Source organism: Vulpes vulpes, chromosome 6 (assembly GCF_048418805.1).
Source record: "Vulpes vulpes isolate BD-2025 chromosome 6, VulVul3, whole genome shotgun sequence".
NCBI lineage: Eukaryota > Metazoa > Chordata > Mammalia > Carnivora > Canidae > Vulpes > Vulpes vulpes.
In genome coordinates this window covers 99,175,151-99,195,639 of record NC_132785.1, presented here as the reverse complement: position 1 = coordinate 99,195,639, position 20,489 = coordinate 99,175,151, and the positions used below count along the sequence as shown (strand labels likewise).

Below are 20,489 nucleotides of genomic sequence, written 5' to 3'. Positions count from 1 at the left end.
ATTAAAAAGAATACACAAAGAAATCCTGCCATCTGTGACAACATGGATGGACCTTGAGAGCATTATGCTAAGTGAAGTAGACAAAGACAGATACTGTATGATCTCACTTACATATGAATCTAAAACAAACAACCCCAAGCTCATAGAAAAAGATATCAGGTTTGTGATTACCAGAGGCAGGATGTAGGGGGAGAGGGAACTGTAGAGAAGTGGTCAAGGGTACAAACTTCCAGTTACAAGGTATGTAAGTCGTAGCAATGTAACGTACAGCATGATGACTATGATCATCATGACGATATATTGGGATCCCTGGGTGGCGCAGCGGTTTGGCGCCTGCCTTTGGCCCAGGGTGCGATCCTGGAGATCCGGGATCGAATCCCACGTCGGGCTCCCGGTGCATGGAGCCTGCTTCTCCCTCTGCCTGTGTCTCTGCCTCTCTCTCTCACTGTGTTCCTATCATAAATAAATAAAAATTAAAAAAAAAAAGATATATGAAAGTTATTGAGAGTAAATCCTAAGAGTTCTGAAAGAAAAAATAATAATTTTTTTCTTTCTCTCTTTGTGTATCTATACGAGACAATGGATGCTAACTACACTTACTGTGGTAATCACTTCACAGTATATGTAAGCCACACCATGATGCTCTACACCTTAAACTTACACAGCGATATATGACAATTATTTCTCAGTAAAAATGGAAAAATTCTTTCATGGAAAAGAGAACAAGAGTATAGGTCATTGAATTTGGGCAAAAGAGAAATTGGGTAAGGCTGTCTAAGAAAAAATATTTTATTACCCGTGGAAACTGAAAGGAATGAGATGCATTGATATGCCAACAGTTGGGTATTTAGCTCTTTACTGACCACAGAGAGGGACCAGTAGGAGTGAACTTTCTTAACAATACCTCCCTCCTTGCCCAGAATTCTTCTTGGCTGCCTTCTCAATAAACCCTCCATCCATATTCTTCCTTCTCTCCAGTCTTGGAAGAATAGGAACCTACCTGCCTCCTGGATTCTCCTGCACCATTTCACTTCCCCCTTTGATTAATAAATTACGCCTCTTTGGTTATCACCGTTTTCTTTTGCACCAATCTTATGTTTTCTAGGGAGATATTAATATGGTGGCTTAAATGGTGGGATAATACCTGCCCAGACTACCCTGAGGGATAAGGCTTTGTTCTAAGGATATGCTGAAATGTAAGTAGCCAGGAGAACTATCTGAACAGCTACATGTTTGGTCCATATTCCTGTGTTGGGAGAATAAATTTGCATCTTTCAGGTGCCATCTCTTGATTCATCTGCCATATACACACATGAAAGGGATCTGGTAGGGAGGTAATATAAAGCAGGAAAAGCACCCGCTCTGGATTCAGACAACTGCCTGAGTCTCTATGCTGCTTTCACTATTTCCTAGCTTGCCCGCCCTGGGTAGGTTATTTGAGCTCTCTTGGGCCTGGTTCTTCTTTTGTGTCATGGACATGATAGTAGCATCTGTACTCCGGGGCACTTTTCAGAGTGAAATAACCCGAATATGATACACAGTGTCTGACATGTAGGAGCTTCCAGGAGATGCTAGCTCTCATCGTTATCATTTACGATTATTACCATTGTTGTTGTCATTGTCATCAGCATTATGACATCTTTTCTTGGGGCTGTTTACCACTATCTCATATGGAGCATTCCTGTTTGGTAGAATTCCTCATCAGGCTCACTCAGAAGCATACGAGGGACTCTTAGATTACGGTGGAAAAGCAATGACACTAGAAATGTCCTTGGTAGCAAACAGTGAGTTTCTTGCCAAGGGCTTTATTTTATTGATTCTAGAATCCCTAGGACTCAGTACAGAGCTCAGTATATAGGGCTTTGTCAGTGAAAGTTGGTCAAATGAATTTGAGTGCATGGATTTAAAACCTTTCTTTGTATATAAACCTGTTTTGTAAACTCCTTTTCCTCATATATACTCTACAGATAGAAGATGTGTGGTCAGAAAGGTGCTTTCTTAAACCAAACATTTTGTTCCATTTTACCCCGGGGGGTATAAATGATCTTGACACCTATAGCTCTCTATCTGATTACTAATAAAATAAATTATACTGTAGGCTTTTAATTCTTTTAGTAAACAGTTTGATTCAATCATCCCTAGATAGAGCCCTTCTTTCTACTTTGATTAGCCAAGGATAAGAAGAAATTTGGATAAAATTTCTTGGAAGTAAGTAATTTAAATGTACTCCTACTTCCTAATATTTCTTTTTAAAAAGGTGGACAACTAAATTTAATGAACAAACATAATGGTGGGAACATAGAAACTAGAAACTAGGCATTTTGCAGATAATAACTTTTAGGTGTATTTTTTTTTTCTTTGTAGGGGGATGCATATAAAAGTTGTACCCATGCTAAAGTCATCCTGACTTATGCCTTTCTTAATTTTCATTTTGTATTTTTGTCTTTAACCAATGGATTTTTAGAAATATTTTTGTGCTAAATGTTATAAGGACTTGGAAGTTATATTTTTATCTTATTTTTTGCAATCAAAGAATATGATCCATATGATGCCAATTTTAGTTAAAATTTTATTCCTAAACTAGTAAGTGATAATTTTTGCACATTCCATGAGTTTTTGTTTTTTTATTTTATTTTATTTTTTAAAAGATTTTATTTATTTATTTATGAGAGACACAGAGAGAGAGGCAGAGACACAGGCAGAGGGAGAGGCAGGCTCCATGCAGGGAGCCTGACGTAGGACTCGATCCCTGGTCTCCAGGATCACACCCTGGGCTGAAGGTGGCGCTAAACCGCTGAGCCACCCGGGCTGCCCCTCCATGAGTTTTTATAGCTCAAGCTTGTGAATTGTACAATTCAAATGTTCTTTATTCTGCCTTTCCCCCCAATTGTTTGCTCTGTCAGTTGCTGAGAAAGATATATTAAAATCTGCATTATGATAATGTATTTGTCAATTTTTCTTTCAGTCACTTTTTGATGTTATGTTTGTAGGTTTTATTTTGTTTTAATATTTATGTGTAGAATTATTTATCTTTTATAATCTGATGAGGCCTTAATAATGATTCGTACCTTAAAGTTTATATTGTCTGATATTGATAGAGTAACTGATTTATTTGGTTAATTTTTGCCTGTTATCTGTTTCTAGCCCTTTATTTTCAGCTTTCTATATGTTATATGTATCTCTTATATGTCTATATGTATGTCTAGATAAAAAAAACTCTTAATTGATGAATTTAATCTACTTATGTTTATTGTAATCCCTGATATTTGAATTCATTTTTGTCATTTTATGCTTTTAAAAATTTCATCATGGGGCACCTGGGTGGCTCAGTGAATTAAGCATCTGCCTTTGCCACAGGTCATGATATCAGGGTCTTGGGATCAAGCCCTGCATCAGGCTCCCTGATCAGCCATGAGTCTGCTTCTCCCTTTTCTTCTGTGATCTCTCTTGTTCTTACTCTCTCTCAAATACATAAATAAATAAAATCTTAAAAAAAAAAAAAAAACCTTAAAAATTTTTTTTCATCATGTATTTTCTTTTGTTCCTTTTTGGAATTAATCCCATTTTCTTGTGTTTGTTTGTTTTTCCCATTTTCTTTTTTCTTTTTTTTTTCTCTTCTAGTTTGGAAATCATACGTTCTATTTCAATTCTTTAGCAACAATTCTATTTTTAGCATGATTAATTTGAGAGTTCAAGCCATCCTAAGAGAGATATGTCTTCCCAAATAAAGAATCTTAGGAAGTTCTAGCCAAAATTATTCCTCTCTCATCTTAGTTATTATCCAGCATTCAGTTCTACCTTATTTCTGTACCTCCAAAAATTATTTTATTCATTCTGTGTTTATTAGGTTTTCTCTCATATTTAATCAATTTATTTTCTTACTATTGCATCTTGAATTTCATTGCTTCTCTTGGGTTCATTTTTCTTCATCCCAAATAGCCCAGTAGTTATTTCAAAAGGGCTGTGTGTGATACATCTTTTTAATCTTTGCTTAATTGAAATGTCTTTAGTTTATCCTCACTCTTGAATGATAGTTTAGCTGGGAATGTAATTCTAAAATGAAGATTTCTCCCTTCCCCTGCCCCCCTCCATCTTAAAGACATTATCCCATTTTGTTTCTGACCCATAAACCCATAGTAACTGAAACCTATTGATACCAGCACAGGAGTAAATCAAAATCTTAAATGTGTATATGCCTTGGTTCAGTTACCTGACTTCTTTGAATTTATTTTAGGGAATGAATTGGATGCATGTAGAAAGATACATTTTCACTGTATTATGAATACTACTGAAGAAATTAGTACCAACCTAGATTTCCATCAACAGGAGACACTTTATTTTTTTATTTTGTATTTTTTTAACAGGAGACACTTTAGATAAAGTGATACTATCTGCATAAAACAGAGTGCTGCATAGATTTTTAACTTGTACAATGATACAGTTTTAATAAAATAAAAAATAGTATATATACTGTGATATAAGTGTTGATATAAAACATGAAGAAATAAAAAGCATTGAAAGAAAACTAAAAGAATTTATGCCAAAATTTGTGCTCTTCTATATTTTTCAGATTTAAAAAGATATATTACTTGAACATATTAGTTTGTGTAAATATGTAAAAAGAATACATATATGTACATGTAAGCACATACACATGCATATAAACATTTTAAGAATGTATTATAAAATATATATTATTTGATAACTGTTTGGAAATATCAATATTCAGTTCCTAACTTTTCCCTATCTTTTGTCTCAAGAAAATTCCTAATTCTGTCGTTTGGAAACTGAGGTATGTCAGCACTCTTTAAAAGAGAAATGGGGGGGATCCCTGGGTGGCTCATTGGTTTGGCGCCTGCCTTCGGCCCAGGGCATGATCCTGGAGTCCCAGGAATCGAGTCCTGCATCAGGCTCCCTGTGTGATGCCTGCTTCTCCCTCTTCCTGTGTCTCTTCCCTCCCACCCCCCCGTGTCTCATGAATGAATAAATAAAATCTTTTTTAAAATAAATAAATAAAAGAGAAATAGGTTTAGTGTCATAGATGATCTTGAAATGGGAGACCTTAAGTTCATCTAGGCTATTGTTCCTAAAAATTCATGTTTTGATTTTGTTAAAATAGTCACAGATGTAATAATCTTTGGTACGTGCCCTGCAGGTTCCAAGAATAAGTCAGGCTTCTGTTCTGAGATACATTGTGAGGATAGACTCAGGTCTTACAGTGAAGTCATTACCTCACTCTTGCCCTGCCAATCCAGGGAACTTGAATATTGGGTTGGGGAAGCCACAGGAAAATACTGTTATCATCTTTCCGGTTTAGGCTCCCGGAGAGAAAGGTGTGGGTACCGTGTTATGCGAAGGCAGAAGAGTTCCGATGAGCAGCTGCACTGCCTGAGCAAAGCCAAGAAAAATGGTGGCCACGTGACCCGAGTAAAGGAGCTGCTGCTGAGCGCCCTGAGCCCGGAGCAGCTGGTGCTCACGCTCCTGGAGGCCGAGCCGCCCCACGTGCTTGTGAGCCGCCCCAGCACGCCCTTCACCGAGGCCTCCATGATGATGTCCCTGACCAAGCTGGCCGACAAGGAACTCGTGCATATGATTGGCTGGGCCAAGAAAATTCCAGGTAGGGCTTTCTGGATCATAGCTTTTCATTTATGGTAGAAAGGCCTGCCCCTGACATCTATAGGGCAAGAGTACAAAATGGATATCCACAAATGATATCTGGGTGTGTAACAGCTTTACATCCTGATTTATGATCTTTAAATGAAATATATTCTTTCTTCCTATCTTGACTTGTATGCCTTCAACATGTACTGGAAGGTCACGCTCCAATTTAGAATTTTTGGACTCCTCTTTTTCCCACGCCAGAACTATCCCACAGTGCCTTGTTCACACCCCATCTTCCGTGTCCACATCTCCTATACACACTAGCCTGTTGGACACCTCTTATGCCAAGATGTGGTCTGAGAGGGTGGACCTAAGAAGAAGCCCACTCAGCTCTGGGAGTGGGCTTGGGACCATTTGGGCAAAAAAATTCTAGGGTCCTGGGACCCGGAACTTGGTCTAAAATGATTGAGTCTGGACTCCACATTGAGCTGTCTCTTGGCTGTGGACTCTGCACCTTGAGAGGAGGGGTGTGTGCAGGAGAAGGTGGGATAGGGTGTCATATGACCAGTATGCAAGTGAGAGGTTTGCCACATGTGAAATAGAAATGTATAAAATATCATTTCAATAGAGAAAGAATCAGTATTATGGATATAAATGAATATACATGGGCAAATAGAGTGAGTCAGCAGCTGGGATAGCGTGAATCATCCATCAACCCGGAATGCCATTGTGTTAAAAATGCATTTGGTTGTTCAACAAGAGTTGTCATTTAGCACCTGCATTTTCCCTTCTATGTCCCTTCCACAGGCCAGTTTGTAATATATGCCTGAGATACTGCATTGTGCTAAAATTACCATCTAGTTATCATTTGAATTGGTGTTTCTGTGAAAAGGAATCTAGAATTCTAACACAGAATGGCACCAACCCATCCCCCTGAAAGGGCTTCTCCAGGCACATATTTACAATCATCTAAGAAATTAGGTCTCTCTCCAGGTTCTAGGCCACTAGGGACAATCCCCATGGCCTTGGGGCAGCAGCTGCTTTAGACAGGGTATACAGCCTGGGAGCCGCTGGAAAGCTGGATGAGAGCTGTGGATAAAGAGGGGTGGGACCCCAGGCCTGGTAGAATAGTATCTCTTGGGTCATTTGGTGGCTTGAACCTGTTCCTTCTGAGCTTCCTGAGGATCTTCTGGTTTCTAGTTTTGTTTTGATAGTCTGGATCTTCACCTTAGCCAGAATCATGTTATTTTCTCTGCTCTTTTTGTAGGAGACAATACCGACACATTCCTTGAGCTGTTGCTCTAATGTATATGCCAAACACTGTTTTTCAGGACCCCACATGGTGATGAAATTGATGACTTTGAAAGCCATGCAGCTTCTTTGTGCTATAACCAAACTGAATTCTTGAGCTGCATTAGTCCCTCTTCAAGCCTGGTGTTTTAAAATTTTTTTCAGAAAATAGTCTAAAGGTGTGCTTTTTTCCCCCTCTCTCTTAGCGGGTATAATTTAATTTCCCAAATTAAAAAAATAGTAAAGTACCACCTATCTTGATCTTGTTAAATATCTGCAAATATAAGAAACCTAATCTCCCATGGGCAGGCTTCTTGTCTGGAACTGCAGGCAAGTTTGGAACGTGTACACATATGAGGCCAAGGGGCAGCTTTGGAAAAGGACTGAGCCATCTTCCCATTCATTACTCCTTTCAGCTTTCCTTTGTACCCTCTGGCATTATATTGTTCTCAGGCTTGAACCACATGTGCTTCCTGTGTCCTGGTCTCCTCATCTGTAAAAATGAGGATCCTGAGAGATGCTACCTGCAGGACATTCCCAGAGGGTAGGCATTGTCACTCTCACTTTTTTTCTGTAAGGAAATCAACTTAAACAGAGATTGAATAATTGGCTAGGAGGCTGAGCCGGGATCCTAACCGGAGTCCAGTGCACTCCTGGGCCACGTGTTTGATTAGTTTTTTATTACACTGCCTTCTCTTTTATCATGGTTTGTGGATGAAGCTCTAGTGATCTCTGCCTTACTTTGCTTTTAAGGTGCTCACCTCCCTAGAGATGACCTGTTTCTTTCCAATTTTTGGACCAATCCATCCAGGCTCTCAGACTACTGGGACCTGCTTCGATTGTTAGATTTGCTTTTCAGGATAGAATAGCCTAGAGATAGCGCTCCTATTCAGAAGAATGATTCTAACCCTGAAACTTTAAGCAATCAGAGGTATTTTTCATTTGAAACCTTGACTTTCTGCAGGGGCTGGTGCTGTCCTCTCTGCATGTTCCACCCTCCTCATCCCCCAGCCCGTAACACCCTCCATTCCATTCCCCCCACTCCGAGCCCATCCCTCTTCCCCCCTCCCAGCCTCTATTGTGGGCCAAACAGTCAGCCTTAAGCTGGCAGCTGATTATTTTTCTCAGCAATTCAGAGGAATTTTAAAAATATACCTAAGATGATCTGTTCCAGCTTTCTGGAACATTCCAGAGCATTTGTCTGGGGAGCTATAAGCCCAGGTAACAGTCCTTTATAAATCCTGAATGGAATGTATTAGTCTCTAGGAGGCATCCAAGGCTGGACATTGTGAATTGCATACTTTGAATTTAAAATTTCCGTCCTTCATCAGCATTGAACCACATCTTTAAAATGTTGAGTGTTTTCCCTATTTCGTTTGTGTTTTCATAGCTTGTTAAAACTTGCTCTTCTGTTTTCACAGAAACGGGGAGTTGAGGAGGAGAGTGGGTATGTCTCATGGCCTCTTGCTTTCCCCAGGCTTTGTGGAGCTCAGCCTCTATGATCAAGTGCGCCTCCTGGAGAGCTGCTGGATGGAGGTGCTAATGGTGGGCCTCATGTGGCGCTCCATTGACCACCCGGGCAAGCTCATCTTTGCTCCAGACCTCGTTCTGGACAGGTGAGAAAAAAATGCATTGTGTTTCTTCTCTGCCCTGTGTGAGTCCTGGCTGCCACAATTAAAATCTCACACCTAAAAGGGCAATTAAGAAGATGATAATGTCATGAGCTCCTTCCCCACATCAGGAACTGAAGGAGGAGAGTGTGAGTTCTTGGATTCAGTGTTGGGTGACTCATTCTTACCTGGGGTGGGGTGGCATTTATAGACCAGACCATAACAGGGCCTATCTCCTGCAGAATATGTGGCTACTAAATGTGCAAGTCTGCTTAGGCTTTTCTATATTAAAAATTCCATTTTCCGTTTATAATTTTAAATTGTCCTGTTATTCAGTTATTCAAGTTTCTACTTGTAGGGACCATGTTTGTCTGTCTAGACAGGTGATAAAATTCTTAGAAATCTGTGAAGTTTATTTGAATGTGCTTTAACTCTAACTGCATGCACTCTAACATTTTTGACAATAGCAGTCAGTGGAAGGAATGGTTATTAAAACTGAATGAAAGGTAATGGAAATTGGGGAATGATAGTGACAATGCCATCACTTGACTACAATTTGCGTCTTTTAAAGATGGTACAGAAAAGGAAACAGTTTCCAATGGACTCAGATGAACTCTTCATGGAGGAAAAGTTAGAATATACAACACTCAAAATTTTAGTATGGAAAGTAGAACACTTTCTTGTTCTACATTTGAGCAGTTGAAAATCTTAATGGAAATTGATTTCTACATTCCTTATTTTGAAAAAAGTTCTAAAGTAGAATGTTCAGTCACATTTGACTCTGCACAGAGTAGAAGGATGCCATTGTACGAATGGAGAGCATCTGCCCCCAACTCTTGTTATTACCTCTTTGGATCATCAGAAGACCCCCTATGCACATATTACACAGCTAAAAAGTGATTCCCCCAAGGTTTTAGCACCCATTCTGCCTGTTGTCCTGGATGACAACGTTGACAAAGAGCACTGTTCTAAGTAATGGAGGTGTTTTAGTCAAGAATGGAAACTTTGGGAAGAGCTGGAACATGGGTTGTGGTTCAAGCAGGAGCAAGCCCAGGTGTTGAACCATAGAAGAAGGTTCTGGAAGCCCAGACCCTTCAGTAGCAATCAAAATAGCCAACATATTGGCTTGTATATGCCAGGCACCATCTGAAGCACTTGATGTGTTAACTAATTTCATCTTCTTAGAGCCCTTTTCAAGTAAGTGCCATTATTATCTCTATTTTGGAGATATGGGGGATGTTTAGGTATTTTGCCTGCAGTTACAGAGTAGTAAGTGGTGGTGCTAGATGTGGGGGCTGGCTGTGAAGTCCATGTTTTTAAATATAATGGTAGTTACCTGTATAATAAGACATGCCTCTCAGTGGGATAGAAAACTGGATGGGGAAAGAAGAGACTGAAAGGCTAAGTGACTTTCTACTTTATTCTTTTTTTTTTTTTTAATTTTTAAATTTTTATTTATGATAGTCACAGAGAGAGAGAGAGGGGGGCAGAGACACAGGCAGGGGGAGAAGCAGGCTCCATGCACCAGGAGCCCGACATGGGATTCGATCCCGGGTCTCCAGGATCGCGCCCTGGGCCAAAGGCAGGCGCCAAACTGCTGCGCCACCCAGGGATCCCTTATTCTTTTTTCTTAACGCAACTCTATTCTAGTCTCTTCAGGCTTCAGAAACCTACTCCTCTTGCTTTCCTCTAAGATACCATGTTGTAAGGCAGGCTGAAAGGCCAAGCACCTGGCCAAGACATCGCTGTCATTCATTCATTCATTACGTTCCACTTGGTGTTCAAATGAAGTACCCCCCCCCCTCCCCGCTATATACACCTATAATTCTGGAAGTTAGTGCTAGGAAGAAGTTTCATCCCTTGATGAGTCAATACATTTTGTAGACATTGGGATTAAGTTATTTTACTTTTTGTCTTGATTTCTAAATTGATGTCACATTTAATGTTTATGTTCAGTGATTGTTTCATTCCTGGTTTTTGGTAGAATTTACTCTTCTTTTGGGTTCTTTAATTCCTCTAAGTGTAAGTTATTGTAAATGGATATACATCCTAGGCAAATTTTAGGCCTACCTTTTGGTTAAGTAATGGAAGGGGGAAAAACTAATTTTTCTTACAAATTATTTTAATAGACTCACTTTTAAAAGATTTTATTTATTTTATTTCATTTTATATATTTATTTGATAGAGCAGGGGGAAGGGTAGAGGGAGAGGGATAAGGAGACTCCATGCTATGCATGGAGCCTGATGTGGGGCCTGATCCCATGACTCTGAGATCATGACCTGAGCCAAAATCAAGAGTTAGATGCTTAACCGACTGAGCCACCCACGTGCCCATCACATTACTTTTTATATATATTTGAAAGTGTCATGTTGTATGGCATACAAACCTAGTATATCTGAGTATAGGAGAGCTGTCTCTGGAATTGTAAATGCCTTCACACAGAGTGGGCATCTTTTTTTTAAAGATTTTATTTATTTATTTATTTATTTATTCATTCATTCATTCATTCATTCATTCATTCATGAGAGACACAGGCAGAGAGAGAAGGAGGCTCCATGCAGGGAGCCTGATGTGGGACTCGATCCCGGGACTCCAGGATCACGTCCTGAGCCGAAGGCAGGTGCTCAACCGCTGAGCCACCCAGGTGTCCCGCAGGCATTTTTGGTAGTACCTATCATGGTTATTTTTTTGTTGCAATCCTGTATCATCAACACATAAACTTTGTGAAGTCTAGAATTTCAAGTCCAAGATAGTTCAGTTCCTTCATGTGTGTATGATACAGATAAATATTGTTTTATGTAATGAGTGTGTTTCTGGAGGAGTTACCTATTCAAAAATGCTCTAAATGTTCCTTATTCAAAAAGTCAGAGATTACACATCATAAAGAAGTTCTATTATGAGCTTTTGCTGCAACATGAATAAATAATTTGCATGGTGCTTAAAAATCACTGTCTTTTGGCAGATTGTCCTATCAGAGTTCCTTCCAATGGTAGTGTGATCGTAGATGCTGTGAATACAACTAAATTAGCTCACTTGTGCAGACTGAGACAATAATTGCTGTTGCCCTTTATTCTTGTTGAGGCTTCTGTAGTGAGAAAACTTGAACCTACTCGGGATGATAAACCCAGTTATCTCAGCTTAGGTGGTTCTTCTCTCAGTAATCACTAGAGTCACACATTCATGTGGAGATCTGCCACAGAATCGGAGCTTCTGCTTACTTAAAAAAATTGTGTATCCTATAATATGTTGTGTCTGTGACATCAACAGGAAACAGTCTAATGTTAAATAGTAGTAAAAAGTCGGAGGGAGTTTGGATCGGAGCTTATGCCCCATTGTGGACATTTATAGAGTTCCATGGAATCACATTGTACATGCACTGAGTTTGCATTCACGTTAGTTTTTTGTGCATTGAATTTCAATATACCCAAAGAATTTTCACTTTAAAAATTTCATCTCCTTTTTGTATGCAGGTAATTTTCACGTTGGCTTAATATTTAAGTCCTCCCTGTGTGTTAAGCCTGGAGTCCCCCACCCAAACGCGCCCCCCCTTCCCCGCAACGGAACTGAACTGGCAGCCATGTGTGTGCTGCTAGCAGATATAGATGTAGGTACAAAAATAGTGCATCCAAAGCAAGATCCACTCATTCAACATTTTGTCCTTGGTACCAACAGAATCTTTTTTCTTTTATAAAGGAGTGGTTATCATATAATAAGATGTTCCACATGTACTTTTATTTTTGCTTAGTCCTAGTTTATGGCCCAATGCTTGCAAAAGTAACCTCCATGAGTGGACTGGTTTGATTGATAGATTGTTTTGATACCTTAACAATCAAATCCTATGATCTCTCCCTTTAATTCAAATCTTTTTTTCTAAGATTTTATATATTTATTTGAGAGAGAGAGAGAGAGACAGAGATAGCAACAGAGAGTGCAGGTGGGGAGGAGAGGGAGAAGCAGGCTCTCCATGGAGCAGGGAGCCCAACCCAGGACTTAATCCCAGGACCCCAGGATCATGAGCTGAGCCGAAGGCAGATGCTCAGTTTCATTTTGTAGTTATTAAATAAGTATAATAGATGTCATTAATGTATTACTTAAACCTTTCCTCTGTATAACTCGTTTTAGGGCAGAACTTGATTAAGGTGTCATTTTTGAGATACTGTGTACCTTATTTCCTATATTTCTCATTTCTTTACTAAAAAAATGTATTTGGTTTCCCCAGCCTGTGAAGTGAATAAAAGTATTCTAACTGTACCACCTCTTGAATAAAATGGTTGGCTGTTACACTTGGTAGTAAAAGAAGTCAGACTTAGTTCTTTAGAATTGGTTTAGAGATTCACTTTTTCTATGAGGTACACATGTTCTGATTACTGTGAGTTGTAGCATTTCTCAGGGTTTAGGATGCTCTAGAATATAAGCTCTCCCTCCGTTTTTGAAATACGAATTTGCATTTAAAATGGCATGCATTTCAATGAGGAAATGATACAAACCTCAATATTCAGGGATGTGTTTTTAGGTACAAGTGGCAACCTCTGCAAAATAGGATTGATTTCAGATGAATCCTCTTATACTGTTTGGGGAGTGGCGTGTGTGTGCATGCATGCGTGTACATGTATACCTACATGTTCATGACCGCACCTCTGACTGAGTCTCACAGAAAAGTAAAGAGCCAGTCTGTTAAACAATCAGTACACGACTTGGTGGGTTTTTTTTTTTTTTTGTCCCCAGAGATATTTTATTTTGGGAATACCCCAGAGGTATTCCATTAAATTCTAAGATTTTATTTTTAAGTGATCTCTATACCTAATGGGAAGCTCAGACTTACAACCCCAAGATCAAGAGTCACATGCTCTACAGATTGAGCCAGCCAGTCACCCCTCCTACCCGGAGAAATTTTAGAACCAGCTTTTCTTGGTGTCAAATGTCCTCAAGCCCAACAATTAGAATTTTCAATAATTAATTGTTCCCAAGCACAGTCATTCAATTATGTGGCATGAGGGGCATTCAGCAAACAGGTAGTTCTTGTGCATCTGCTACGTGCAGAGAATGCATTGTCCTTCCTGGGCACTTGCCGCAGGCTGCCTGGGAGAGTCCAGAGCAGAGGAGGTGGGAAAGATGAGACTTAGGGAGGTTTGGAGGTTTCCTACAGATTTTGGCACCCTTTGCTGAGGGCTGATTCTCCAAGGTAGCTTTTCTCTGTGACTTCGAGGAGGCATTAGTGCTTATCACTTAACCCGTGTGTTTTCAGGAAGCCTCAAGTGGTCGCAGAAGTTATCGTGTTTGTTTAGAACTCAGAGTTTGCTTGCTTATAGCTTTGCGTAGGTGAGTCTGGGGGTTTGAATGCTGTGGGATGCAGGATCTTGGCAAGCTGCTATCCTCACATAGAACCCAGCGGGAAAGGCTCCACCAACATTGTTGGTTCCCCTGGTGTCAGTTCATTTGAATTCCACAGAGACGCTTTCCTCAGCCAACACCATCACTGGAAATGTCCTGGCTTGGGTTTGGGGGAAGGAAAAGAAGGAATAGCCAGTTCTCTGAAGATCTCAGATCCCCGTCAGGGTTTGCGGGGGAGACTTAACATGAAACTCACAGACGCCCACTGCTGCCAGGCTCCCCTTCACCATGTGCTGCAGGTGTTGAGAAGCAAATGAAAGTTTCATGGCAAAATCATCTAAGAGCTTGTCAGGGGCTTCCAGTGACTAGGACTGATGACAATAGAAGTTTTTTTGGGAAGCAGTGAAGCAGAATAATTTATGTCTGGCTGGAGTGAATTGAAGCTGGTATTTTCTAAATACAGTTCAAGTAATTTCCTTCAAAAGTATGCATAAAACTTCATTTCTGTGAGTGTTCAAAAGAATTTTGATTATATGGTTCAAAGTTTGTCTAAAATTTTTTGCTTAAAAATAATCTTTGGCAAGTCAAAAATGTTCATGTCTCCATTCCTACCTTCCTTTCCTGGTTCTAATCTGTCTTCTCTAATTGTGCTTTCTTTGTGTGTCATACTAGCTTTTTTTCAAGTTACATTAAATGTCTCTTAGTTGCCCCACCAGTTTCTAAATAACCACCACAGAGTGAAGTAAACCCTAAATGTGAAGGATTGTTTCTTCTTAGGGCATTTGCTTTGGTAACATTCTGTTTTCCTCATTAGCACTTCAGAGTCTTCTGATGGGAACATGGAATGTCTCAGTTTAGCAATATGTGTCATAACTATGGCTGGTTGGCTGACATGATTTAGATAGAAAATAATCAACAGAAATGGTATTCCATTAAAGAAAACATTTGGTGAGCAGGTAAAAGGAAAGTGTATTTCCAATGCAGATTTTTTTCCTAAATAGTATTTATTCAAATGTTTGCTTCTGGAATTTATAGAAAGTCCCCTGTCCTCTTTATATGAAGATGATTTTAGTAATTTTATATCACTGCAGGGACTTTCTTTTACCATTTTGTTAAAGGATGTGCTGATGAAATTTGAAATTAACAAGAAAATATTCCTTATTTCTTTTGATGGTTGCCCAGTGCTGCATATTTCTTAAATTTCCCAATGAACTTTTGTAGGGATGAGGGGAAATGCGTAGAAGGAATTCTGGAAATCTTCGACATGCTCTTGGCAACAACTTCAAGGTTTCGTGAGTTAAAACTCCAACACAAAGAGTATCTCTGTGTCAAGGCCATGGTCCTCCTCAACTCCAGTAAGTAGCCACACAGCTGGGCTGTGTTTTAGTGGGGAGAGTTGCTGTTTCTAGAACTGGCATGGAGTGAAGAACAGTATTGAACTTATTTTATCGAAAGAGGGCAAAATGGCTTTCTTTTTTGACTTCTCTGTTTCATTTTATAGGGATTTAAACTTATAGGGTAGTTAACTTTTGGTAACTTGAATATAAAGTATTCACTGGCTGAATTACTGGCAGTAATTTAAAAAGCAGCTCAAGCCACTTTGCTGGAAAAAAAACCCCTGAACTTTAAAATACTTACTTTGCAGCCTTTGTTCATTATACAGGCATCTTACATGATTGACCTGCATTTATATTTACTGTTTTGCTTTTACGGATTCATTCATTCATTGATTTCATTTATTCATTTGGTGAAGATGTTGAAGATATAGTCCTGTCTTTCAGTAGCTCATAGCATAGGGAGGGAGAGAGAGAAGACAAATCATTAAAATGATCGGTGGTCTAATAGAGTATGTACAGAATACTTTGGGAAACCAGGAGAGACACTTGTAGTGGTTGCAGAAAGAAAAAATGTTTGAGTGTGTCTTCAGGGTTGGGCATATTAGCAGGACAGGGAAGGAGTAGGTGTGGAGGGATGAAAACACCTGGTGGAGGGACGCCTGGGTGGCTCAGCGGTTGAGTGTCTGCCTTCGGCTTAGGGCATGATCCTGGAGTCCTGGGATCAAGTCCCACATTGGGCTCCCTGCATAGAGCCTGCTTCTCCCTCTGTGTCTCTGCCTCTCTCTCTTTCATGAATAAATAAATAAAATCTTAAAAAAAAACAAACCCAAACAACCTGGTCGGGCCAGGAGCTGCAGGTTGTGAGGTAGAAGAGCAGAGGGAGATGTGCATAGTCATGAAGGGCAGCGCCAAGCCAGAGATTACACTGCACACCTTGGCCAAGGACTGCCCCTCGAGGTACTGAGCAGCCCTAGAAAAGGTTCAGACAGTGGAGTGGCCTGGACAAGTGTTCCATAAAGATCACTCTGGCTTCCATGTGGAGATTGACTGGAGAGGGGAGAGACAGGCAGGGACCTGAGGGCCCAAGCAGAGTCGTCAGGGACAATGGGAGCCTGAACTGAGTTGGTGTGCAGGACCAGGCAGGAAGGGCCTGCATTGTTAACATAGGGGTTAGAGGTGGGAAGTGAGGGAGGTGTCAAAGACAAGTGGGTGTTGTAGCATTGCTGCTCTGCTCTTATTATGTAAGCAATACCTGGTTATTGTCAACATTCAAAGAAGAGAAAAACATAAAAGGAAGAAAAAAATCACAGGAATCTCCCCCGTGCCTGGGCAAGATAACCATTATAACACTGGTGACTGATCTTTAACAGCTCTCTGTAGATAGACAGCTCTTGTTTGATGGAGGCAGGTAGATAGAGATGGGTAGGTAGGTAGGTAGACAGATACACACACACATACATAGAGAGAGCTAGCCATTTATACACAGGCTTATATGTATAATTTTTCATCAACAGCATAGCATCTTATGTTAAAAATTTAAAGACTTTGAAAGAGGCTTGCTGTGATCTAATTATTTGCTTGACTCTTCCACCCCAATACCAAATAACTCATCTTGCTGGAAGATAGACTTCATACCTTCTTCTATTCTCTAATAATCTTTTAAAATAATACCTCACCTTCAATATCCACAAAGATGAACTCCCCCCTCCCCATTTAAAAAAAATTGGGACACATATATACAAATACTTCTCTGTGTCCTGCTTTTTTTACTTTTCAAAGTGCTGTAAAATTCTTCCAGGTCAACTAGGAGAGATCTAACTCTATCTTGAATGAGGACATTGTCTAAGGTGTTCAACTGTTTCTTTATTGATGGACCTTTACTTAATTACAGCTTTTATTTATTTATTTACTTATTTATTTTTGCCATTATAAACATTGCTGCAGTAAAAATGATGGTGCTACTTTGTACACATTTCTAGGTTTCTATGTAGTGTTCATACTGTTCAGTTTACTGACCTGGTATTTGCCCAGCTGCTATCCCCGGTGTCGATTGCTTTGCTTAGCTATTTACTCTTGTTGGTTTATCTCTTTCCGAAATTATATGTATATGCAAACTTTAATCCTCAACTGATGACTTACAGCTCACTTCATTTGGGCATCATATGGGGCTTTACTCCCTGGATCTTATCTGACCTTAGAACTTCTATATTTGAAATGATAGGAATCTGTGGGATCGTATTATACTACTTTATTTTAAATCAGCCAAAGCAGCAGTTCCTGAAGCCAAAACTCAGTGTAGAACCTGTGGCTATGTTCTGGGGCCAGCTGACCTCTCCTTCAGTAGCCTATGCTTTTCTGTATGTTGAACACCCCTATATACTCTTGGACATTGGCACTGGATTTGGTGAAGGGGAAAGGGAAATATACAGGGCAGTGCTTCTCAAGCTGTCTGTGGTGAGAGATCAGGTTCTTTTTCTTTTTTTTAACTTCCATATTTTTACAGACAGTTACTTTCGTAAAATATAATAAAAATAAATTACTAGAAAAAATGGAGTAAACGTGTAAAATATAGGTCCAATTTTCTTATTATTAGATAAAATTGATTTACAATTACTGTCAATTGCTACAAGAGTTTCCCCATGCTTAACCTCAATTTCTGCTTATCTCTGTGGACTGATAACAGACCATACTTTGAAAAGCTTCATATAGAGCATGGAGATAGATGGGCTGGATCTGGGCTAAGTCTTGAGGGAGGGGGAAAAGGGGAACAAAGAAGGAATCTGAGGGTCATGTGAGGTACAGAGACCCTGTAGACACCCTTTGGGTACTGCCCAGTTGGGTTTTACTCTGGCTCTACCTGCCTGGCGGGATGTTTTCTTTGCACCCAATGCACTCTCAACTGCAGCTCGGGGAAAACAATTTGTGACTAGAACAATGGTCAATTGTTGGACAAATGAAAATTGTAGGGAAAGCCAAAGAAGCCTCCCAAATGCTCTGGGGCTTCTGGTACCTTCTTCACATTTGTTACCATTCACCTTTTACAAGGTATCATGAGGGCCCAGTTTACATCAGCAATTGAGGTGATGTGCATATAGAAAATATCCTGCTGAGACATTTGAAATTCATCATGGAAGAAAACCAACTTTTTTTGATCTCTTTGAACCCACCTATAGACCTTACCTCACAGGTGTGCTGCCTTTTCTGTCTTTGTTAAAGGGAGGATTTGCATGAAAAGTACATTCCCATCTTGGCACAGGAGGATCATCAAACAAGAGATTACGGGGCTTCTCTTACTTTCAGAAATAATTTAGAACTCTTTTCTGTGCAGCAAAGGGCTCCTTGGAAAGCCATTTGCTTCTTGTTACAACACTCTGCAGCATAAAGCCTTCTGTTTGGCAAGGCTCCTTACCGTCAGTTTAGCCTCCGAGACATCATATTGTGTTGTTGTGAAAGCTAGAAGCATCATCTGTGCAAATAGAAAACACTAGGCTACGGCATTCCTCCTGCAGCATCTGACAGGACTGCCATGTGAAGAGAATTACAGAGGGTGAGTCAGGCACGTGATGTAATTACCACTTGTGGTGGTAATTGGAGTAGAATTTGTTTACAGTAAATCTACATTTAGGAAATCTTCTTTTAACAAAGTTCCTTTCTCGCTCAGTAGTCATAACAGTTGTCAAATGGGTTTAGGAAAATGGGATTCTGTTTCTACTGGAAAATTTCCACTGTCAGGAGAGGGGCCTTATCTGTGCTGGATTTTAAGCATTTGAAAGTGTAGGCTTTGTTGTTTTTGTTCTGGATTATTTGTAGTGTTACATTAAAAATAAGGACAGAATCTATGTTCCCACCTTAAATTAAAGAAAAACAAAGAAAAACCCTAGAGAATGTACAGAATAGACATTGGACAACAAACCACACATGACAGTGATCCCCAAGAGAAGGGACACGAACAGAATGAAGCCTTTGATCACCCAGTTTCCTATGTAGAGCCAACTTCCAGGTTCCATAGGTAGAGTAGATCCCATTGGCCTCCTTGCACTGGGAAGACAGAGTTGTGAATTTGGGGAGGCCACCGCAGCTGGGATTTGCAGGGGAGGAGACAGCTGGTGAGGGAAGAGCTGGATGCAGAGGCTTGGTGGATCTGTAGCAGATGCCCTTCAAGTCCAGCTGAGCACTAATCTCATGCTTGTGAGGATACTTACCCAAGGACAGAGAAAGAGCCATCAGAAAGAAGCAGGCAGGATAATCCCTAGCATTCACTCAGGGCCAAGAATAGTTCATGTTCTCACCAGCCAGAGGAAAAACCTTGTAATATATTGGACATCAGATATAGTGCCCAAAAAGGTATTGCATTAGTAGTGAGGCAAACTTAGCCCTAGACTAAAGGCTGCACTGGTCTTTATGACTTAAAAAGCATGCCTGAAGGATCAAACTCATTGTAAAGTAACTTAACTGCATCGTGGAACAAAGTTCAAGAATATTTAAAAGAATACAAGAATATCCAGTACCCAATCAGGTAAAACTTGCAATGTCTGATAACCCATCAAAAGTTAGCAAGCATGCAGAGAAGCAGAAAACATGACCTTCTAATGAGGAGAAAAACCAACAAATCAGAAAAGACCCCCAAATGATACAGATGATAGAATTAGTAGACAAGGACATTAAAACAATAGTAACAATAATTACTATGACTATTTTCCAGAAGCCTAAGATGTAGAGGAAAGCATGAACAGATTTAGTGGAGACATGGAAAAAATGAAACATGCATAAAAACTTCTGAATGTGAAAATTATGTCTCCATGGGATTTACATCTGTGTTATAAGGTGGAAGAGGGACTGTAAAATATCCTCCAGACTGAGAAAGTACTTTGAGACCAACAAACAGTGCAAACCATACTGTTGACACAGTTTTCTCTAGGGTAATTTACTGATTGAGGAATTGGGCAGATGGACAATCTAGACAGTACACAGCTACTCTCTCCTATTATCCACTAAATCTGGACCTTACTCCCCAGTTTTTATAGAGAGATAGGGTGGTAAGGTCACAGGGAGTTTTCTCAAGTGGCACCATCTATGTGCCAGAGGGTGTCTACTAATTATCTAAAGTGGTGCCTTCTGTGCTCCACTTTAGGGGCAATCAGAGCCAGCCTTCCTGATACCAGTTAGGACATAACATCAGCCTCCATGGGGCCTGGAAAATGTAGCCCCAGAGTGGGGAGGTCATTGTGCAGGCGTGAACAAGATGAAGGGCCAAGGATGGAGTAAGTGTTGTCCAGCACTTGTAGAATCTAATTATACGTAGCAGAAGAACAGATTGGT

At 40.0% G+C, this 20,489-nt stretch overlaps 1 protein-coding gene across 5 annotated transcripts in view; it reads left to right on the top strand.

The window, feature by feature from the left end:
* ESR2 (estrogen receptor 2) overlaps nucleotides 1–20,489 on the top strand; it is a 67,858-nt gene that overhangs the window by 27,148 nt on the left and 20,221 nt on the right. For all 5 annotated transcript variants that reach the window (XM_072762581.1, XM_072762583.1, XM_072762582.1 and 2 more), the window contains exons 5-7: nucleotides 5,318–5,617; nucleotides 8,369–8,507; nucleotides 15,055–15,188. In XM_072762581.1, coding sequence (XP_072618682.1) covers nucleotides 5,318–5,617; nucleotides 8,369–8,507; nucleotides 15,055–15,188 — 573 coding nt within the window. The remainder of the gene's footprint in view (nucleotides 1–5,317; nucleotides 5,618–8,368; nucleotides 8,508–15,054; nucleotides 15,189–20,489) is intronic.